This window comes from Falco punctatus, assembly GCF_963210335.1.
Source record: "Falco punctatus genome assembly, chromosome: 4".
Lineage (NCBI taxonomy): Eukaryota > Metazoa > Chordata > Aves > Falconiformes > Falconidae > Falco > Falco punctatus.
In genome coordinates, this window is record NC_137583.1 from 1,664,376 (window position 1) to 1,682,617 (window position 18,242).

At 50.8% G+C, this 18,242-nt stretch overlaps 2 protein-coding genes across 6 annotated transcripts in view; both read right to left on the reverse strand.

Moving 5' to 3' along the window:
• Positions 1-12,954, reverse strand: part of RNF123 (ring finger protein 123) — a 51,900-nt gene extending 38,946 nt beyond the window's left edge. For 2 of the 5 annotated variants that reach the window (XM_080387480.1, XM_080387481.1), the window contains exons 1-10: positions 10,265-10,852; positions 9,124-9,208; positions 6,494-6,573; positions 5,561-5,658; positions 4,321-4,375; positions 3,914-3,999; positions 3,057-3,143; positions 2,458-2,525; positions 1,543-1,674; positions 705-813 (exon numbers count right to left, since the gene is read on the reverse strand). In XM_080387480.1, coding sequence (XP_080243606.1) covers positions 705-813; positions 1,543-1,674; positions 2,458-2,525; positions 3,057-3,143; positions 3,914-3,999; positions 4,321-4,375; positions 5,561-5,658; positions 6,494-6,573; positions 9,124-9,208; positions 10,265-10,346 — 882 coding nt within the window. In that variant the 5' untranslated portion in view covers positions 10,347-10,852. The other 3 variants (XM_080387477.1, XM_080387479.1, XM_080387478.1) reach the window with 3 other exon arrangements.
• A 526-nt stretch (positions 12,955-13,480) lies between these two features.
• LOC308063683 (PHD finger protein 7-like) lies at positions 13,481-15,277 on the reverse strand (the record flags this gene model as incomplete). Its single annotated transcript, XM_080386983.1, has 4 exons — positions 13,481-13,790; positions 13,941-14,528; positions 14,611-14,713; positions 15,175-15,277. The coding sequence occupies 4 exons, from the start codon at positions 15,275-15,277 to the stop codon at positions 13,604-13,606; spliced, it is 981 nt and encodes a 326-aa protein (XP_080243109.1). The 3' UTR covers positions 13,481-13,603.
• Between the last annotated feature and the right edge of the window lie 2,965 nt (positions 15,278-18,242).

Here is an 18,242-nt window from a genome sequence, read left to right on the forward strand (position 1 = left end):
AAAAACCTTGAACATGGGAATTCAGGATGAAGAGCAGCCAGGCCCATGCCTGTGGAGAGCTGTAGTGCAGTCCAGATGTCAGTTACTATCAGCCAGATGCATGCACCCTGACCACGTTTTTCCAAAAGGGTTCAGGTGTATGTGGTAATTTGTAAATGGGAATCCCTACGGAGGAGGTCAACTAGTAAAGCAGGCCTCCATCCAAAGCAAGACCATAGCAGATGGCATTCCCTATACTTTTGGCACAAACAGGTCATCTCTTGCTCTAGCAGAAAAAAATGTTTTCTAGCAAACAGTGCCACAGCCAAAACAGTTCTCAAGGCAGACCCACCAGAATTTCACCACATCACTGCACCAGGACATCAGTTAAAAGTTTAGGATATGAACAAGCTTCTTTCAAGGCTGCAAAATCAAATCCATCAGTTCTGACCCTTACAAACATAATCTCTTGCATACTGGGTATGAAACTTCATAGGACTGAGAACAACAAAGCCCAGTATGATTTAAATTAAATTCTGGAACTATCAGGAATCCCATTTTGCAAGCCGAAGAGCTCCAGGGACATGCATGCCCCGTGCAAAGCATGCAGGCATTTAGACTCTCAGGCATATGGAAACATCTGAGTTGCCAGCATGTGCTGAGAAGTGCAGAACCACATTTCCCAGCATGGTGCCCCACAGATCCACCCGGTGACATTAGCCTACCGTCACATCTATGCCAATATGGATCACATTCTTCAAGTAGCCTAACAGCTTGTGAGCCTTCACTAGGTCTGCAACAGGAGGATCTTGCAAGGGGCGGTAACCTTCCACTGGATATGTAGGCAAGTGTTAAGGTAAAATGCAATATGATTCTCTCAGGACTTTTGTTTGTGCAAGGAAAAGACCGAGTCTCTTATTTTACTTTACACCCACGCATGCCTCAGTCACAGTTCAAACCACAGAGCCTTCTAAATGGATGATAAGCCACAAGCTCTTATTCCCACTTTCTCAATACTGCAAGCAGCAAGTATTTCACACCACGCTTCTGCTCTCATCAGAAAGACTGACAGGAGCCTCCACTACAGCTATCAAAAGGCATACCTGGGACTGCTCTGACTGGAGCTGCAGGTTTCAGCATTTGCACAGGAAGGCAGCAGGCTACGCTAATGCCATGTCAGAGGTCCCACATGGCTGGGAGAGACCAGTGGCCTAGAGGCTCAGCAGCACAGCAGCATTAAGGTTTCCAAAACTGGAGAGTGAGATCTTTGCAGGATTTGAGTGCCTGAGAACAGACAGCCCCCAGCTGCAGCAGTAGCTGCTGATTCAAAGCTGAAAGCAAATCTCATTTCAGGGACCAGCAGGGACCAGCACTGATGTTTGTGTGCCCTGCAGTTCTGCTCCAGCTGAGGGGCAATCTGGTTCTTCTCGCCTTGACCTTGCTCTATGCACAAGTGCCAACAGAAGAAGGTGAACCGCAGTCAGGTATGTATATTCCACAGCCTCCAAAGATGGTCTCAGGACAGGCTCTTCTCCCTTCAGACCTCCTCTCCCAACATCTAAAGGATATCGGAGCGGACGGCTTCCGAAGTTAAAAGCGACAGACTCTTTGAATGAGAGGCTGATGGCAGGGAAGTAAGCCATTCCAGCACCTCTTGTGATGTTATCAAAAGCGGTTCCCAGAGATATGCCGTTCCTGAAAGAAGAAAAACCCACAAGAGTTTAGTCACAGGAGGAGGGTTTTGAGGTCAACTGGGCAATCCAGGTAGCTGCATTCCCCTCCCAGTAACTTGCCAACACATCAGTCAGTTATGCCTCCTATCATTCTTAACCTGGCACACATGCAAACATCACAGCTTTGCTGAATGGGGAAGCACAGCAGCATTCCTGTTATCATACGACAACACACGAAGGCACTGGAGTCTGCACAACATGCAGAGTCCACTCAGCTTCAAGAGCAACCCAAATGCTTATGAGATAACTAGCCAGCAGGACATTTTAAAGGCAGGTGACATTTTTGGCCTCATCCATTTGATGCTGGTGGAAGGATAATGCTCTCAGTCTACTCTTCTCTAAAAGATGACATGGAGCATCTAACAGTTTTTAATTCCAGATGACTTGCTGCAGGCTGTAGTTTAGGGCCAGGGAACAATTCTTATTCAGGCTGGCCTCTGCTCATTGTGCACAGGAGTTGGAGGCTGGAGATATATCAGCCTTTCCACAGCTCCTTCTGAATCTAGGACAGGCAAGGTCTACAGTGACCACAAAAGCTATCAGCCAGCGCTCACCTGAACTTAGGAGACTCAACAGCCCATTTAGATGGTTTCTGAACACAAAGCAGAAAAGCAAAGGCTAGAACTACCAAGGAACTTAAAGGAGAGAGGGCAGAAATACAACTCGGCAACTGGCTCAGCAGTGAGGAAACCTTTATGTTACACACAAACATCAACAAAGCAGGGAACTGGACAAAGATGCTTACAGGCAGAAAGCAATGGTGCCCTCATCAAGGTCTATCAGACAGCTGACGATGTCTCCTGCTGCCCAAGACTGCAATAAAGGCAGAAAAAAGGTTAAACACATATCCAGGGTGTTCTCACATCAGAAGAAAAATTGTAACCCAACCAATCCCTTGTGATTCAGGTTTGAAGAAGAGAGTTCCTTCTCGCAGCAGCTCACATAGCATTTTAAGACACTTCTGGAAGCTGCACATAAGCCACTGATTGGGATCTTTTTTCCTCCAGCACTAGGAACATGCACAGGATCAAACATATATTTATTTATCCCAACACTGCATTACCCTCAGATGTGCTACAGAGAATCAGGGCCTTCCAGAGACCAACAGCAGCACTGTGCTGGGAATCAGTCTGCTGGGGCTGCCAAACAAAGCACCCTGATAGCATGTCCAGCACCCCTAAAGTACAAACAATTGCTGGCAGACTGCCTCCCCGAGAGCATACTGAAGCAGTGAGGACAGCCTGAGGGCACTTCACAAGGCCCAACAGAATCCAGTAGGCAAAAGGAGCCACCTGCTTTCTTCTCCTTACTCTACATTCTGTTCCTGGGAGGACAGCTACTCACTTTGCCATAGTTGGTAGTAGTCACATTCCACTTGCGCACCCTGTTTCCATCATAAGCATATGAATCTGGTGTATCTCCAACTCCTTCCTGCACCAAGGAAGAAAGACGAGACTCAGACCAGACCAAGCATAGAGGATCCCTCTCACTGCAAGAGCGGCTTTAAGGGGGAGACAGGGGGAGACCAGCAGACAGGGAGAGCAGCTAACAGCACACATGCTCTGCCTGGGAAAAGCCCTCACTCTAGGAGTGAATCCAGTGGCCTGTGATCTTTGGTTCAGAGAAATACAACCCTCCCTACTAATTTTCAGGTCAGAATAATACTGGCATCCTACACTTCCAACTTCTGGCAAAGCAGCCCCCCCAGATGGCCATCACCTCCTCTCTCACATGTTGCAGAGTGGCAAGTTAGTGAAACTGCAGCTGACATCCCTTCCCAGTACCAAACATCCCACCCAGTACCTGAGAAAAGCTGGTCTGGCCCTGCCTCTCCTGGGCCAAAAATCCCCATAGCACTAGCTGCTGAGGGGTATCCTGAGAGACAGGCTGCCAGTACTGCAGACCTACACACTCTCCACAGACGATGCCAGCTGAAAGTCAACACTTAGCAGTGGCTATGCACTGCAAAAGCACAGCAACACACACAGTGCGCAAGGCTTTCACAGTGTGCACCATCCTGTGAACACAGACCAGAAAGTCTATGAAGCTTTTTAAAACAGCAGACCTGGTATCTCTAGTGTGTGCTGGGCACAAAATGCCAGCAGGGCATGAGCACAGTGCCGATGTGATACTCCACACTGACCTAAAAAGCACTGGAGGAACAAAGAGCAGCCCTGTGCCACGTGCAGCAGTTACACTACCTCCTGATTAAATCTGCAGTTGAGAGTACACCAGCCGATCTGCATGAGTCCCTGGGAGGAGATGAGCACCTCGTAAATCCATTTCCCTGAAAGCAAAAGAAATGCCACATGGGAAATCCCTGCCACCTGGCTCATTGTTAGAGAAGCCAAACCTGACACTGCTCCCACAGAAATAAATGGGACACACAAAGGAACTTCGGGATATCCCCAGCATTCCCCTCCCACCTCTTCGGCATCACACAATCCTCCATCCTTCTGACTTCCTGGAGAAGCCAGTGGATGAACTGAGGAAGAGGGTGCTCAAGATCTGGAACATATTCAAAATTTATTGAGCTCTCTAGTTGTGTAACTCTCCGTACACTCCTCCCGGGGTCTTTTCTCAAAGCGTTGCTGGTTTAACTCCTTACCTTTATACACGCATGTTGTGGCCCTGATGGACCCAAAGTTACTGTGGCCAATCACCTGGACCAACAAACAGAAGACATTTTAAAGTCAGGCAAAAAGGTAGGTTTGCTCAGCCCTACCCATTCTCTCCATCCTAGCCCTCAAAACCAAAGCCAGATGGAGAGCTATTCACAAGTACAGTGTAGGGAAGAGACAGGACATCTTCCCCATCCCAGAAGCTCTACTTGATGCCAACAGGCCCTGAGGAACCATCCAGGTCCTTCCCACAGCTCATCTGTACTTGATAAACCCCAGTGAAGCATGCAGCTCAGCAGCAGTACGAGGACAACATGGTGACAGACAGGTTCCCAGTGAATTGTGACAAGTATACAAAAGTGACTATTATATAGGAAAGAATCTGAATCCTGGACAAGTCACAAGAAAACTAGAGATTCAGGGTGTCCAGACTAAAGCCCAGGACTGGCAGGTAACATGCTGCCCAGGAACTGAACCCTATTAACTCCTGACTCTCTCAGTCTCAGGACAGACCATGAAGATACAAAGGTAGCAACAAGGAATTCACAGGCAAGACAGTCTGATCCTATAGGAAGGTAAATTCTAGGTACAGCCAAGGTAAGTTACGGCAGGTAGTTAATGGGAAAAGGGAGACCAGGGCAGCCTCTTCTGCTACAGGTAAAAAAGGGTACACAGATTACAGAGGGAATGAGCACAGGAGCATGGGATGTGTGTGCTCAGGAAGGGGTGAAAGCAGTGCAGAAATTACTGAAGTAGGAAAGGATCAGTGGATTCTTTCAGCTGATTTTCTGCATGAGGAACATCAGCTAAGGAACAAGCGGGGAGCTAGTGTAAGCAAAGGAGAAAGGAAAGCCTCAGCTTTAGCCTCTTGCCATCATTAGAGAAGACCGGCAGGAAGGAAGAGGCAGTCTGCTGGAGGGAGGGACAGGAAAGCTGGCTGCTGGCCTTTCCTCTGCTTAGCCAAGCTCTTCAGCGAGCCCCTGGGCCAGGGTAATCCTTTCACTTCCTCACAGCTCCACTCAGAGCTTGCTGAGATTTAGGGGTACTGTTAGACCTTTTCCCAGGAGAGCTCATTTCCTCCAGGATCCTGCAGCTTTCTGGGTAGACTCCATTTACAATACTCTACAAAGCCAGTGACAGGGATCTGTTATGAAGAACAAACCAAGAAGCCCCAAGTGCTATTAGTCCCACAAGACCATTTTCTGCTGCACCCAGCATCACACTCACCCCAAGTAAGTCATCATCAACGAGCAGGAGTCCCTCAAAACCACTCGTGTGGTCCAACACCACAGTAAAGGGACCAAGCCGACCCTCTGCTACCTGATCTGAAAGAAGAGTTGCAGAAAACCCGTTAGGGGATGTTGTGCAGGATTTAACTGTACACTTGATAAATGCCTCCAGCTAGATGACAACAGCACCAGGATTCTGCTACAGTGGAGGAAGACCAAAATAGTGTTACCCAGGTTAGACCAGGTCTCCTCACTGGCAGACACCAGTGAGATTTAAAAAGAAGTTTTCACAGTAACACACAAGATCTTAGCTCTGCAGCATTCCAGTCATATGTTAAGTTTTCCACATCGCCTGAGAATTTTACTTTGGCAAAACTCAAAGACCAAACTAAAGTCTGAGCCAAATGTTTGGCCAACATACCATGCTTTGATTGCAGACAGCAAGAAAAATTCTTCTTTTTAGGAGAGGAGCCAGGTTGTATCTTGCCACATCCTGACTCATTTGGTGAAATGGATGCTAGCAAGAATACAGGCAACAGCCCAAGGCCCAAAGTGAATACCTACAGTGGAGGCCAGTATGCAAAAATTGTCAAGAAGCCTCTGCATTTCCCACTGAGGATAGCACTGCACACTGCTGGTCACAGCAATGGCTCTGAATATCATTATCAGTGAAACACCTCCAACATAAGCCCCAAAACTGCTTTTCCAGGCATTTTTGCCTAGAAATATGCCTCCTCAATCTGCAAGCAGGCCTGCTCTGGGGCTGGCTGACAAGCCACTCGCAAGCAGGATTTAAAGGCACAATAAATTAGAGCACAGGAGGGCGGAACAATGCTCACTCAGGGAACTGCCTTTCGTGATACAACTTGTCCTTTCAATTAAGCAGCACAAGCAGAAGCACAAATTGGACAAACACTCAGTGTTCTCTTACCTCGACTGTCTTCAGAGCTATTCTCCTCTGCTAGCAACCGGTCAAGGTGCTCCTGCAGGTTCTGGAAAGTCAGGTGCTTTCTAGGGAATAAACATGCACAGGAGCTCTTCAGAAAATTCTGTCTCCCAGGTTTTAAAGAGTGGCAGCCCAGACACGTGTCTGCACAATCCTGCACTGTGAAATGTGAACTAGGAAATTCTGTCAGTGTTTCTTGCCACGAATCTGAGGAATTTGCTGCCCAGCATGTCGGGGCAATGAATGAACCGAGGACTAAATACAGTGTGAACAAGAAAAATAGTTAACAAAGGATCCTAAAGTCTGCGGTCTGCTCAGGAGTATGTTGTGGCAGTAAGAAAACTGTACTATGGTACAGTGGCAGTAAGAAACCAGCTGTACTGCCAACAGCTGTGGACCGTGACTTTGCTGCAGTCAGCATCATACAAACATGGCGTAAGTCAGGATTTGGCTTTTCCCCCCCAAGTATTTCATAATACAAAAGAAGAGAGAAGATCACACCAACAGCTGTAGCAGTTCAGAAAAAGGTCAGGCTAGCCCAGCATCCTCTCTCTGACAACAGCCAAACCCATTCTGTTTTCATACTAAGGAGAAATCTCTCATGCACCCGCTCTGGGCCACTATTTTAGAGAACTTTCTCATACTGCCCTCCCCTAGTTCTCCTTTTTCAAGGCTAGTTTACTTAGCTGTTCCTTGTACAAGAGCCATTCCAGACATCTGACTTGCTCTTACCCTTCCTCAAAACCTCTGCAGCTCTAAAACACCCTTTTAGAGTTGGCGAGACCAGAACCACATGATACTTGAGATGGGGTTAAACCACAAATTTATTCAGTGGCATAATGATTGTACTTACCCTACATCCCTTTCCTAACAATTCCTAACTTCCTACTTTCTTTTTCTGACTTAATATTCCCACCCCAACCTCATTCCTACACAGTAAAAATCAACTCAGGGTCTATCATTTTATGCACAATGTTGAGGCTGATCCCCTTTCAATCCATCGCTTTGCATTTCCCTACACCGAGTTTCATAGACTGTTTCACTATTCAGTCAATATCACAGCCACCTTACCTTTACATTGCTCTAAATAGCTTTGTAACCGCAGCAAACTTTCCCACCTCATGCTCTCTCCCTTTCCAAGTCTCCCAAGGATACACAGAACAACACAGGTCGTGTTGCAGGTCTTTGAGGGACCCCAGCAGGACCTCCTTTCACTGTGAGAGTCGCTAGTTGTTCCTATCCCTGCTTCCCATTTCCAAAGCCATCTGGGGAACAACTTCCCACTTCTCCAGGACTAGGATTTCCTAAGACTGGTGACAGACCTTTTGAAAGCCTGATGGATGTGAAAATGCACAGAAATGGAATCAAAGCATCAGTTTTTGTTGGCATGAGAGAGGGCGGCTTCAGCAAAGCAGCTTAATCAGCAGCTAGCATGGAGAAGTTCTGGAAGAAGAAGAACATGAGACAGCCAGAGAGATGTCTGCAGTGAGCTCCTCTATGGGGAATTTAGGCCTCTAAAGACAAAATGTCATACCATAAAAGTTGCTCTCAACTGGCAAATGTTATTTTCAAGACCTATTTGACTGCTAGTGGGCTTTCTACCAAATAGCCAAGTCCAGAAAAGGGGTGGAAAGCAGGAAAAAAAGAAAGGGAGACCAGTCCAACAAACTATCAGTTCTGTGCTTTCAAGTCATTAATCACGAGGCAAACAAATTAGAGATACTGAAAACCAAAATGCTCAGGCAGATGGAATATTCCAAGGCATGCTGGCAGGAAAGCTCATGGCAAAGTAATATGACCCACTTTGCCTTCCCCCTGCCATAACCCTAGCTCACCAAGAGTGGAGAGGGCCAAGAGCTATTTTTAGCAGCTCTGAGCTCACATTTGAGCTGGCAGTACTAAGTATAGCCAGTGGAATGTGACCCAAGACACGCTGCAGCACCGCCAACCAGCAGGAGCTACATGCCTGCCTTGCTATACCACACTCATACCTGCCCTGAACCTGCCTGACTTGCCTCTGGCAAAAGAGCTAAATGCAAGGGAAATTTTTCTCATCCAAAGCTACAAGTTTCTGGGCTACAAGGTGCAGGAGAACTGAAAACAAATAGAAGAAAACAGACACTAAACAGGAATTTTGTATTTCTTTTCCTTTGGTGACTCGTAATAATAAAAGTACCAACAGTTCCACAGCCTGAGAAATGTGTGGTATTCTGTAGGTCAGTAATAGCCTTGCCTTTAGTTTACAGGGCACTGACGACCTCTCTTTCATTCCTGTACCTAAAACCTGTGCATTTTGCACTTCCTCACAAGTAAAGAGGGAACAGGAACAAGGTGAATGCCTGCTTGCCTATTTATTTTAGAAATACTGCCTAATGATTTTGTATATGGGGTTTTTCATGCAAAAAACCTGAAGAATACTTCCTAGCAAGCCCTGCAATTTGAAAAAGGCACTAAAGGACAAGACCTAAGAGTAATTTCTATAACATGGTGCTGCTGTGCTTTTAACAAAGATCTCTGTGCGGCACTAAAAGATCTCTCCTTTCACCGCAGTGCTGTATATCTGGGGACTGATACAGCATCATTTGCCATCTAATGAATGAGAAGAAGTCTGATACCTGTAAGCAGCTGCAGGCTGGTTCCCATCAGCATTGGTAAAGACACGATGTAGATAATCATTCAGCAGCCTGCTGTTCACAATCCCTTGTTTAAAACAGAAAGGAAATAAGCTTAGGGAGTCAGGAGGTAAACTCAAACGTTACTTTCACGTACAAGCAAGAAACTGGTAACTATGGGAAAATTATGTTCAAATTTAGAGATCAACACAGTGGAAAATGCAGGTTCAAGAAGTCATTCACTGTCTTACTGTCTTCATTAGCAACCCTAGAGTCCAGCATTACGGGTTGCATCTCCACAGGGGCTCTTTCCAATTTGCGCTGATCTATGAAAGCAAATGGGAGTCTATAAATTGGTCTCCACAGGTGGAACTACATCCTTAAGAATCCTGCTGTACTACTTCCAGATAAAGTAACTTCAACAGCTGGAGGTGGGAATCCAATTTAATTTCCAAAAAATGAAAGTCTTATCACTATTGCAAGTCCTGTTTGTACCTGGGACACTTTAAGTACCTACATCTCTTAACTGTGTTACAAGATGCTGATGAGATAGAAAGACTTGCAGATGCAGTCCATCTCATCTAACCCACAGTCCTCTTCAATGATGTATGCCTCACTTTAGCTTTCATTGTACAAAACAATCCCTAGTGTCACGCTGATGCAGCATGCTTTATTTCTGGGTGCAACAGTGCCCTCAAATGCCAGATTTGTGGTCTCGTAAGCACACTTCGGCTGGACTGGTGAATATAAAAGAAAACAGGCTGCCTAAAAGTTACCCAAATTTCCCAGAAAAGGATTAATCTGAGAACTTGACAGACAAGCTGTTCATCCTGGAAGGCGAACTCCCTAAGTCAGATGGGACAAAGGCAGGCAACTTGACATTCTCCAGTCTCACTAGGCACGGCTGTGTGTTGAACAAAGGGCACCGTGACATGAGGTTCTGGAGTCCTTAGTACTACAGGAACAACCCTTCCAACACCTCATCTCAGTTCAGGGATTTACTCAGTTTCAGGCCCCCCACACCTCACACCCCACACCTCAGCAAGATAACTGCAGCTGGAAGGCAGCTGATCTCAAGTGAGTCAAATGGTGCTCACTCAGTTCACAGCAGTCCTGCTTTTACACAGCACATATAGGCCCATACCTGTGACTCTGGCCTTCTCTGGCTCAGTGCTCAGCCTGTAGTTCTTCCTTGAGAAAGCAGTCCCAGCACCCCTCGACGTCATTCTTCACAGGCACCACTTCCAGAGCCGACATAAGACAGACAGATGCCTAGAACAAAACTCACTGGGGAGGACGCTGCCTTTAGACTTCTCCCTTTCTTGGAGGTTGATGTACCTGGATTGAACAACAGGGATAAGTAAAAAAATATCCAGAGTCCTCGCATTAACAACATCTTACAAGAGCCCAAAGCCAACTAACTGCCAACCCTGCTCTCAGTCCCACCTGTCCAACAGCTCAAAATCTTCCCAAAGCAGACAAGGCATTATGCCACACTGCAGACAACCACACAGACCCCACTCCAACCAAAGGCACAGGCATAACCAAGCCAGAAACACAGGCAACCTTTGCACCAAGTTTAAGCCAGAAGCACTGAGCCAGCACAGGGCCATATCTACCACCACTGCCAAACACTGCTGAAACTGGCAACTGCATCACACTTCTACTTATGTCCTGATGAGACACTTCTGCCTTTCTCTCCCACATTATATTCTTCAGACATGAACACACACCTGGTTAATATGAATACACACCTGGTTAATCTGTTTAACAGGTTATTAGATTATTCCACTATCCAAAACAGAAGGAGAAGGAATGAGACAAATGCAAGTGAACTGGAGTACGAAAGAATATAACTGACTACAAAGCAAAAGACCCAGGTGCCAATTTTATAAGGACAAAAGCAGATGCAGGTAGAAGTAGGCAGAAGTGTTTCCAGGTGAAAACCTACCACATGACTAAACATTCATGACCCTTCCTGGTATCACTAGAATGCAGAGTGCTATCAGAGCTGATCTGACACATGCCAGGACAAAATGAATAAATTCAGGGTGCTAGTTCCATCTAGTTTCAAAAAGTTCCTGTTTCCAATTGCCCCAATAGCTGACCATCACTGGAAGTCCCTCTCGTTCACTAGACAGCCATCTGACAAATTGCTTTATGACACACAGAGCAACAGGAAGATGCAACAGGAGCAAAGGCTGTGGGAATTAAATGCTTGTTGGCAATCTCATACAGAGCAGAACCTAAGGTGAACCCAAGAAAAGTTAGTGACCTTGCCAAGTGATGCAAATACCACCATAAGTCCACTGGCAGACAATCACTTGGGTTTCTGCTAGATTCAGGAAAGAATTTCCTGAAGTCCCTTTCCTCAGGGCCACCCCAGCATCCAGCAGTGGAGCAGTGCTGCCTGGTGTCCCTCCTGCAGCACTGCCAAGCAAAACTGCACGAAGAAAGCAAAAACCAGCCCGGATCAATGGCCCTGAACAACCTGCATCAGAGACTCTAAACAAGGAATAAACCAGTTAAACTATAAATAGAAACACATCATTTACTATCAAAGCAGAGCAGACAGCAAATGTGTGCTATCCTAAATGCACTCTGAACGTGAAAGACATAATTTCACCTCAGTCAGGACAAGTTCAAAACACCTGAGAGTGGTGTGGAGTACGCCTAGCTCCTCCCAAGGGTAGCCAGCCCAGTAGCCATGCTGCTGAAACAGCCTGAATGCCCAGGCAGCACGCACAGCATGGTCGCACTGGCACCCTATGAGATGCACTGCTGGCACTGCTGCAGTGCCAGGGTTGGTTTTGTTTTTCAGTTGCAGCAGATGCTGCTTTCAACAGGTCAGAGTAAGGGCAGAGAAGGGAGGCGGGGCACATCTGCCCCTTTGCTGCTCCCATGTGCAATTCACGACACTGGCCCCAGCAAAGGCACCCAGCCCTGACTCCATGGGCTGAACTCCTGCCTCTGAGTAATGGCAAGAGGCTTCCAGCAGAAGGGCAGAATAAACAACACGGGTGCAGCCAGAGCTTAAATGGAGCCAACTGGAGGCAGGCGTGGAGGCTGGGAAGCCGGGCCAGCAAGCCCAGCTTTGTCCGGCAGCTGCTGACCGAGCCCCTCCTGCTCTCGGCAGGGCGGCGGGGCCGAGGCTGGGGGGACAGCCGGGGACAGAGGCCTCTGCGCTGCTCGCGAACCTGCTCCGCGTTAATCTGGAGCACGGGTCTGTTGCACCCCTAACCTGGCAGCACCCCCAAACCAGAAATACCGGGCAGCATTGCCCCAATTCAGGAACTGACGGCAAAGCCAGGCCCACCCCGAAGCTGGCAGCGAACACCCAAACTCAGAGACCCCCGCTCCACTGGGCAGCACGCCCCGCAGCCACAGGCACCGCACAAGCCGGGAAACACCCGCCATGCCCACAAACACCCCCAAACCCAGGGGCGCCACTACACCTGCCCGCCAGCCCCAAAGCCCACAGAGCCCTGCCAGGCGCGGGAGCACCCCCCGATGGGGCGCCTGTGCCACAAAACCGGCCGACACCCCCCGCGACCGGCCGCACACCCGAGACCACCCCCGCCCGGCCCCAGAACCGCGACGGCAGCGGCAGCAACGGGCCGGGCCCAGAGAGGGCCCCGCAAATGTCAGAGCCGAGGACCCCGGGGCGGCCCAGGCCCGACGGCCGCGCACTCACCGCCGGCCCAGCCGCGCCGCCGCCGCCGCCGCGCTACGGAGCGCCGCGAGGGCCATGCGAGCGCGCGGCGCAGCCCGCGTTGCCGGGAGACGCGCTGGGGGCCGGGCGGGCCGCGCCGAGGGGCCCGTGCGCTCGGGCAGAGCCGGGCCGGGCCCGCCTCCCGCGGCCAAGGGCAGGGACCCCGGCTCCGCGGCTGCGGGTGACCTTCCCCCGGGGAAACTGAGCCCGGAAGCACGCGGCCGTGGCGCTGGGCAGTCAGGGCTGCGGGGGAGCCGTGGGAAGGCCCCGATCCTGCCTGACTGGCGGTGCTGGGGCTGCTGGTCCCGAGTGCTGGGCAGTCATGGGACGGATCCAGCACTGCCTGGCTGGGGGTGCTGCTCTCAGCACATGGTGCTGTTACGTGGCTACTCTCTTGGTGTTTTCTGGGCCTGCTATAGGGTTTTGAGGCCCGATGTTGCAAGCGGGAGCGGTGTTGCATCCGCATGGGCCCAGCATGGCCGGAGCGGCTGTCGCTCTTGAGCTGTGCAGAGCTGCTGGAGGGTCCTGATGGCAGCTGGCTGGCACTGCTGGAACTGCTGGTCTCGGGTGCGGAGGAGCCGTGGGAAGGCCCCAGTTCTGCCTGGCTGGCAGTGCTGGGGCCTGCGAGGTCGGAGCTGGCACTGCAGGCTGTAATGGGAAGCAGGAAGGTCAAAGGCAGAGCCCCCCAGTGCCAGGCAGGACAGGCCAGAGCAATGCCCCCAGGCCTCCTGGAGAAGAGAGACTCTGCCAAGCCCACCCTGGGCACCCAGGCTACTGCTGCCAGGCCTTGGCTGGCTGCTGGCCCCAGCCCGGGGCTGCCTGGTTGGTTTGTCTCTTGGCAGCGCCCAGGCCAGCACAGCTCTTGCACTCCTGGCTGGTAGTGGTGTGCTTCACAAAGGAGCAGCATCTGTGGGTGCCCTCAGCAGCGCAGGAGCAGCACAGGAGCAGTTGCCAGGGCCTGGGGAACAAACGGGTTCATGGCTCTCAGGACAAAGTGACCGCAGCACTGGACTGTCCAGCAGAGCTCTTGTTCTCCGTGCTCTTCTGCTTCGAGCCCTTGTCGAGTCAGAGATCCCATGCAGAGCCCCGGGGTGCAGCTTTGGCAACTCACCCCTCTTCCTCTGCCAGCTCCCTGCCTCCTGGACAAAGGCACTCACTGGCATCGCAGCGCCTGTGCCTCTCATTGAATGCTGCGTTGGCACCGCTGTTCTCACATGATAACAGCCTGATGGAGAAAGGAAAATTGATGACCCCCTGCTGCCCTGGCATAAGGCAGATGCAGGGTGTCCCTGCCTGGTTTGCAACTGCTCTGTGAAGCTGAATCCTGGACTCATGGGACAGCGGAGGGCCAGGACTCTTGGGGCAGGCCATGGCAGGGCAGAGCTCACACCCTCCCGCCTTGTGAGCTGGATGGATAAAACCCAACCTCCTAGGGATCCGGATCCCCATGCTGAGCATTTCCATCAGAAATTGGTTTGTATTCTGACAATGTGGGCAGCAGAAGCAGGAGTAGCCAACGTGGATAGCTTGATTGTGGATGCAGTGCCTGTGGAACCAGGCGTGTTTGCACACTGGGCGCACCATGACACTGTAGGACGTGCTGTCCCCCACAGGCTCCAGGCAGATGAGACAGGTGGTGTTCTCCCCTGGAGCCGCCTCCACTGCCTGCTCTGGGCGGTTCTCCCAGCAGAAGGACCTGGGGGCAAGAGGAGAGGGTTGAGCGAGGTGAGAAGTGCTGGGTCCTTCCCTGGTGGCAGCGAGGATGGAAGTGGAGGTACCTGTAGTGAAGAAGGAACTGGGTGACACATCCACCCTCCAAGGCACAGGGGAGATGGAAGCTGCAGTCACAGCCCGTTGCCCAGGAGGTGGTGGCGCCCTGCTCTCACCACAGACAAAGAAGTGGCTACCACCATCGCCAATTAGCTCGGCCTTGGCCAGTGGCAGCTCTGTCTCAGAGCCGGCTGGCATCTGCTCTGTTGGACGTGGGAGAAGCTTCTGGCATTTTCTCTCAGAAGCTACCCCTGTAGCCCCCTGCCCCCCCACCCCCCCTAACTGGCTGTTTTCTCCTGGACTGTAGGGACTTCATTCTGCTCCTCGACTCCGTTGTCCAGTTTAGGGGGCTGAGCACACAGAGGATAACTGGGTTATCCAATAGAAGATGCAGATTATCCGTGGCCCTCCTTTTGCTTCTAATGTATTTGTAAAAACGTTTTTATGGCACTGGGGGGCTCTGCCTTTGACCTTCCTGCTTCCCATTACAGCCTGCAGTGCCAGCTCCGACCTCGCAGGCCCCAGCACTGCCAGCCAGGCAGAACTGGGGCCTTCCCACGGCTCTTCCGCACCCGAGACCAGCAGTTCCAGCAGTGCCAGCCAGCTGCCATCAGGACCCTCCAGCAGCTCTGCACAGCTCAAGAGCGACAGCTGCTCCGGCCATGCTGGGCCCATGCGGATGCAACACCGCTCCCGCTTGCAACATCGGGCCCCAAAACCCTATAGCAGGCCCAGAAAACACCAAGAGAGTAGCCACGTAACAGCACCATGTGCTGAGAGCAGCACCCCCAGCCAGGCAGTGCTGGATCTGTCCCACGGATCTACTGCACCCGAGACCAGCAGCCCCAGCACTGCCAGCCAGCTGCCATTGGGGTCCTTCTGAAGCTCCCCCCAGCTTTAGAGCAGCAGCCGCTCCAGCCGTCCCCAGCCCATGTAGATGCGACACCGCTCCCACTTGCAACGTCAGCCCCGAGATCCTTGCACGAGGACAATAAAGCTAGCTGTTAATCTCTGCACTGGGAGATTCCTCAATCGTTTGTCATCTTCCACCTCTTCCTCCTCATCTCCTTTTCCCAAGGGGCAGTGTTGCAGACGGGCCCCGAGGCCTGTCTTTCCCCGGGGGTGGGCAGCAACTTCCCCAGACCACCCTCCTTGTGGGTGGGCCTTGGCCGGCTGCCCAGCACCATGGCCATGTGCTGGCCCTGGAGGCTGCTCTTCTGAGACAGCCACAAGGCTGTTTGCTAACAGCTGAGGAGCTCACCAAACTCCAGAGCTTCCTTTGGAAGGGAAGAGCTGTTCCCATGGTGTAACAGGCAGCTTCACAGGGTCCTGGCCGTTCAGCTATGGATTCAGAGCAAGGATAGCTCTTGCTGGATCTCTCTCAGGGCTGGCAACGGTATCTGGCCACGGGACCACTGCACTGCGCTGTTGGGGTCACGATGCTCTGTGCCCTGAAGCTTGTCCTTGTGGGGCCCCGGTGTCTCCACCCTGCGCCACCCTCCTCTGCTCCTCTAGGATAGCAGGTTGCGTGGCTTAGGGAACTGTGGTGACGTAGATTCCATGCATGCCAACCACCCCAAAGGCAATAGCTGTATTTTACCCTAAAAAGCTTTCTGTAATACTACGCTTCTGTTAGGACCCAATTATTCTCTCATTTCCCCCCTCAAGGTGATTTTCCCACAGCCCTGAGGCTTGTCCTTGTGGGGCCCCGCCTGGGAGCCCCTGGACCCTGCGCAGCCACCCAGGCAGCAGCAAGATGTTTCTGGAGACTACAGGAGGCTTCATTCCTCTGTAACTTGCTATGCAAACCCACATCTCTTACACCAGGCTCACAGAAATGCAAAGGTTTCTACCTGGGAAACAAGAACTTTGCAGTCTCTCTCTCCTCTTTGAAGGTACGGGGAAATCACAACACCGTACAATTCAGGCACTCTTTCCGTCATAGCACCAGGTATTGGGACACAGTCTGGCATGCTGCAGACTCATTGGCTAATTCACTTCTGGAAAGCAACTGACTTCTCTGCTTCTGCCTCTGTTTTCTTGTCTCTGCAAAGACAATAGCAGTCTACTGGATACAGTGCTTGACCTCATATAGAACTTAAGGCAGAGTATGGAAAAGAGTTCGCGCTTTACATGTGCACATGGTTATAGTTCCATTGGTAGAGCTCAAGAAACTTCTGCAGAAAGTCTTTTGCAGAAACCACCCTGCAAAAGCCATTGACCTTGGGAGATCTTCCTCCTGGTCACAAGTCTGGACCTGCCCAACTCTTTTGCGTACAACGCACCTCACGAAGTCTGGAACCACACAGGGAGAGGAACCACGTAGCCTGAGCCAGACCTCTCCCACTTCCCACCACAAAAGGGCAGCAGCCAACAGGATTGTCCCAGGTACAAAATGTCTGTCAGTCACTGGGGGCTTGCCTAACACGATTGAGAAACTGCCCTGGCTCTTCAATTGGATCCAAACAGCCTGAAGAATTTACCTGAAAGAAACAACAAGGGATTCTCAGTGGGAGAGACTTGCACACGCCTCTCAGTTGCTGACCATTTGCCTCTACCAATGCTCACAGTCGTCTCCTAATACACCTGCACTTCCCATCCTTCTGCGAAGGAAAGATTCTGCAAGAGCCTAGGAAGGAGCAGGTAGGGTGGGGAAGACTGAAGCTGTCCCCTGCAGCCACCACCTCGAATGCCTATGAGGATGTCTTGTGGGGGAAAAAAAAAAAAAAGCAACATGAGGGTAGTACAGAGCAGAGGCCATTTACCCTCGGCAACTGGCTGTACCTGTGCTAGCTACAGGCAGCTGAGGGAACCTGTTCATTAATCCCTAGGGGGTCTTTGGCAATGGTGCTGCAGGACAAGCTTTGATCCACAAGCAGGAGTCCCCAGCGAATGCAGCCCAGGCTGTGGGCTCAGATGAGTGCCCAGGCAGCAGGGACATTTCCTCACCAGGCATGATCAGGCATGACCTGCTCCAACCGGGTGAGCAGTACTTTGGTTCAGGCATCAGCCCACAAGTAGGCCTGACTGAAATCAGCCCTGCTGTGCAAACCTTGGGAACTGTGCTAGGCCGTATCTTCTCAGGAGCTGAGGAGTCTAGGCCATGCCTTATCAGGAACTAACAGTACAAGCCTGAGCTGGGACTGGACAAAACTCAAACTGACGTGCAGAAAGCAGACTCCACAATCTGTAAGATTGTAAAGTAGGTATGTTTATTCAGCGCTGGGCAGCACGGGGGAGTAGTCTCGCCAAAACCGTGCGCGCCTGATACGAAAACTTGCTCTGTTTTTATAAGACAACTCATTACATATTCATAATATGATGTAATACGCTTATACATATGCATTACCCATCCCCGCTTTGTATTAAAATTAGTTCTGCAAGTCATTTCCATATCTCTCTCCCGACTGAGTTTGCGCAGTGTCCCCTGGTGGTGGTCGTCAGGGGTCCTGAGGATGAAGGCAGGTGAGTCTTCCTCGTGACCCCCACATCTGGTGCAGGCTCAGTAATGTCCTGCTCTTTGTCCAAACCACAGAACCAGCTTTGGCTTGTTCTTGCAAGGTTGTAATCTTTCTTTGGACTTATATGGTCATGAAGCCCTTTACTCCCGTACACCTTATCACAGTACCCAAGCAAACCG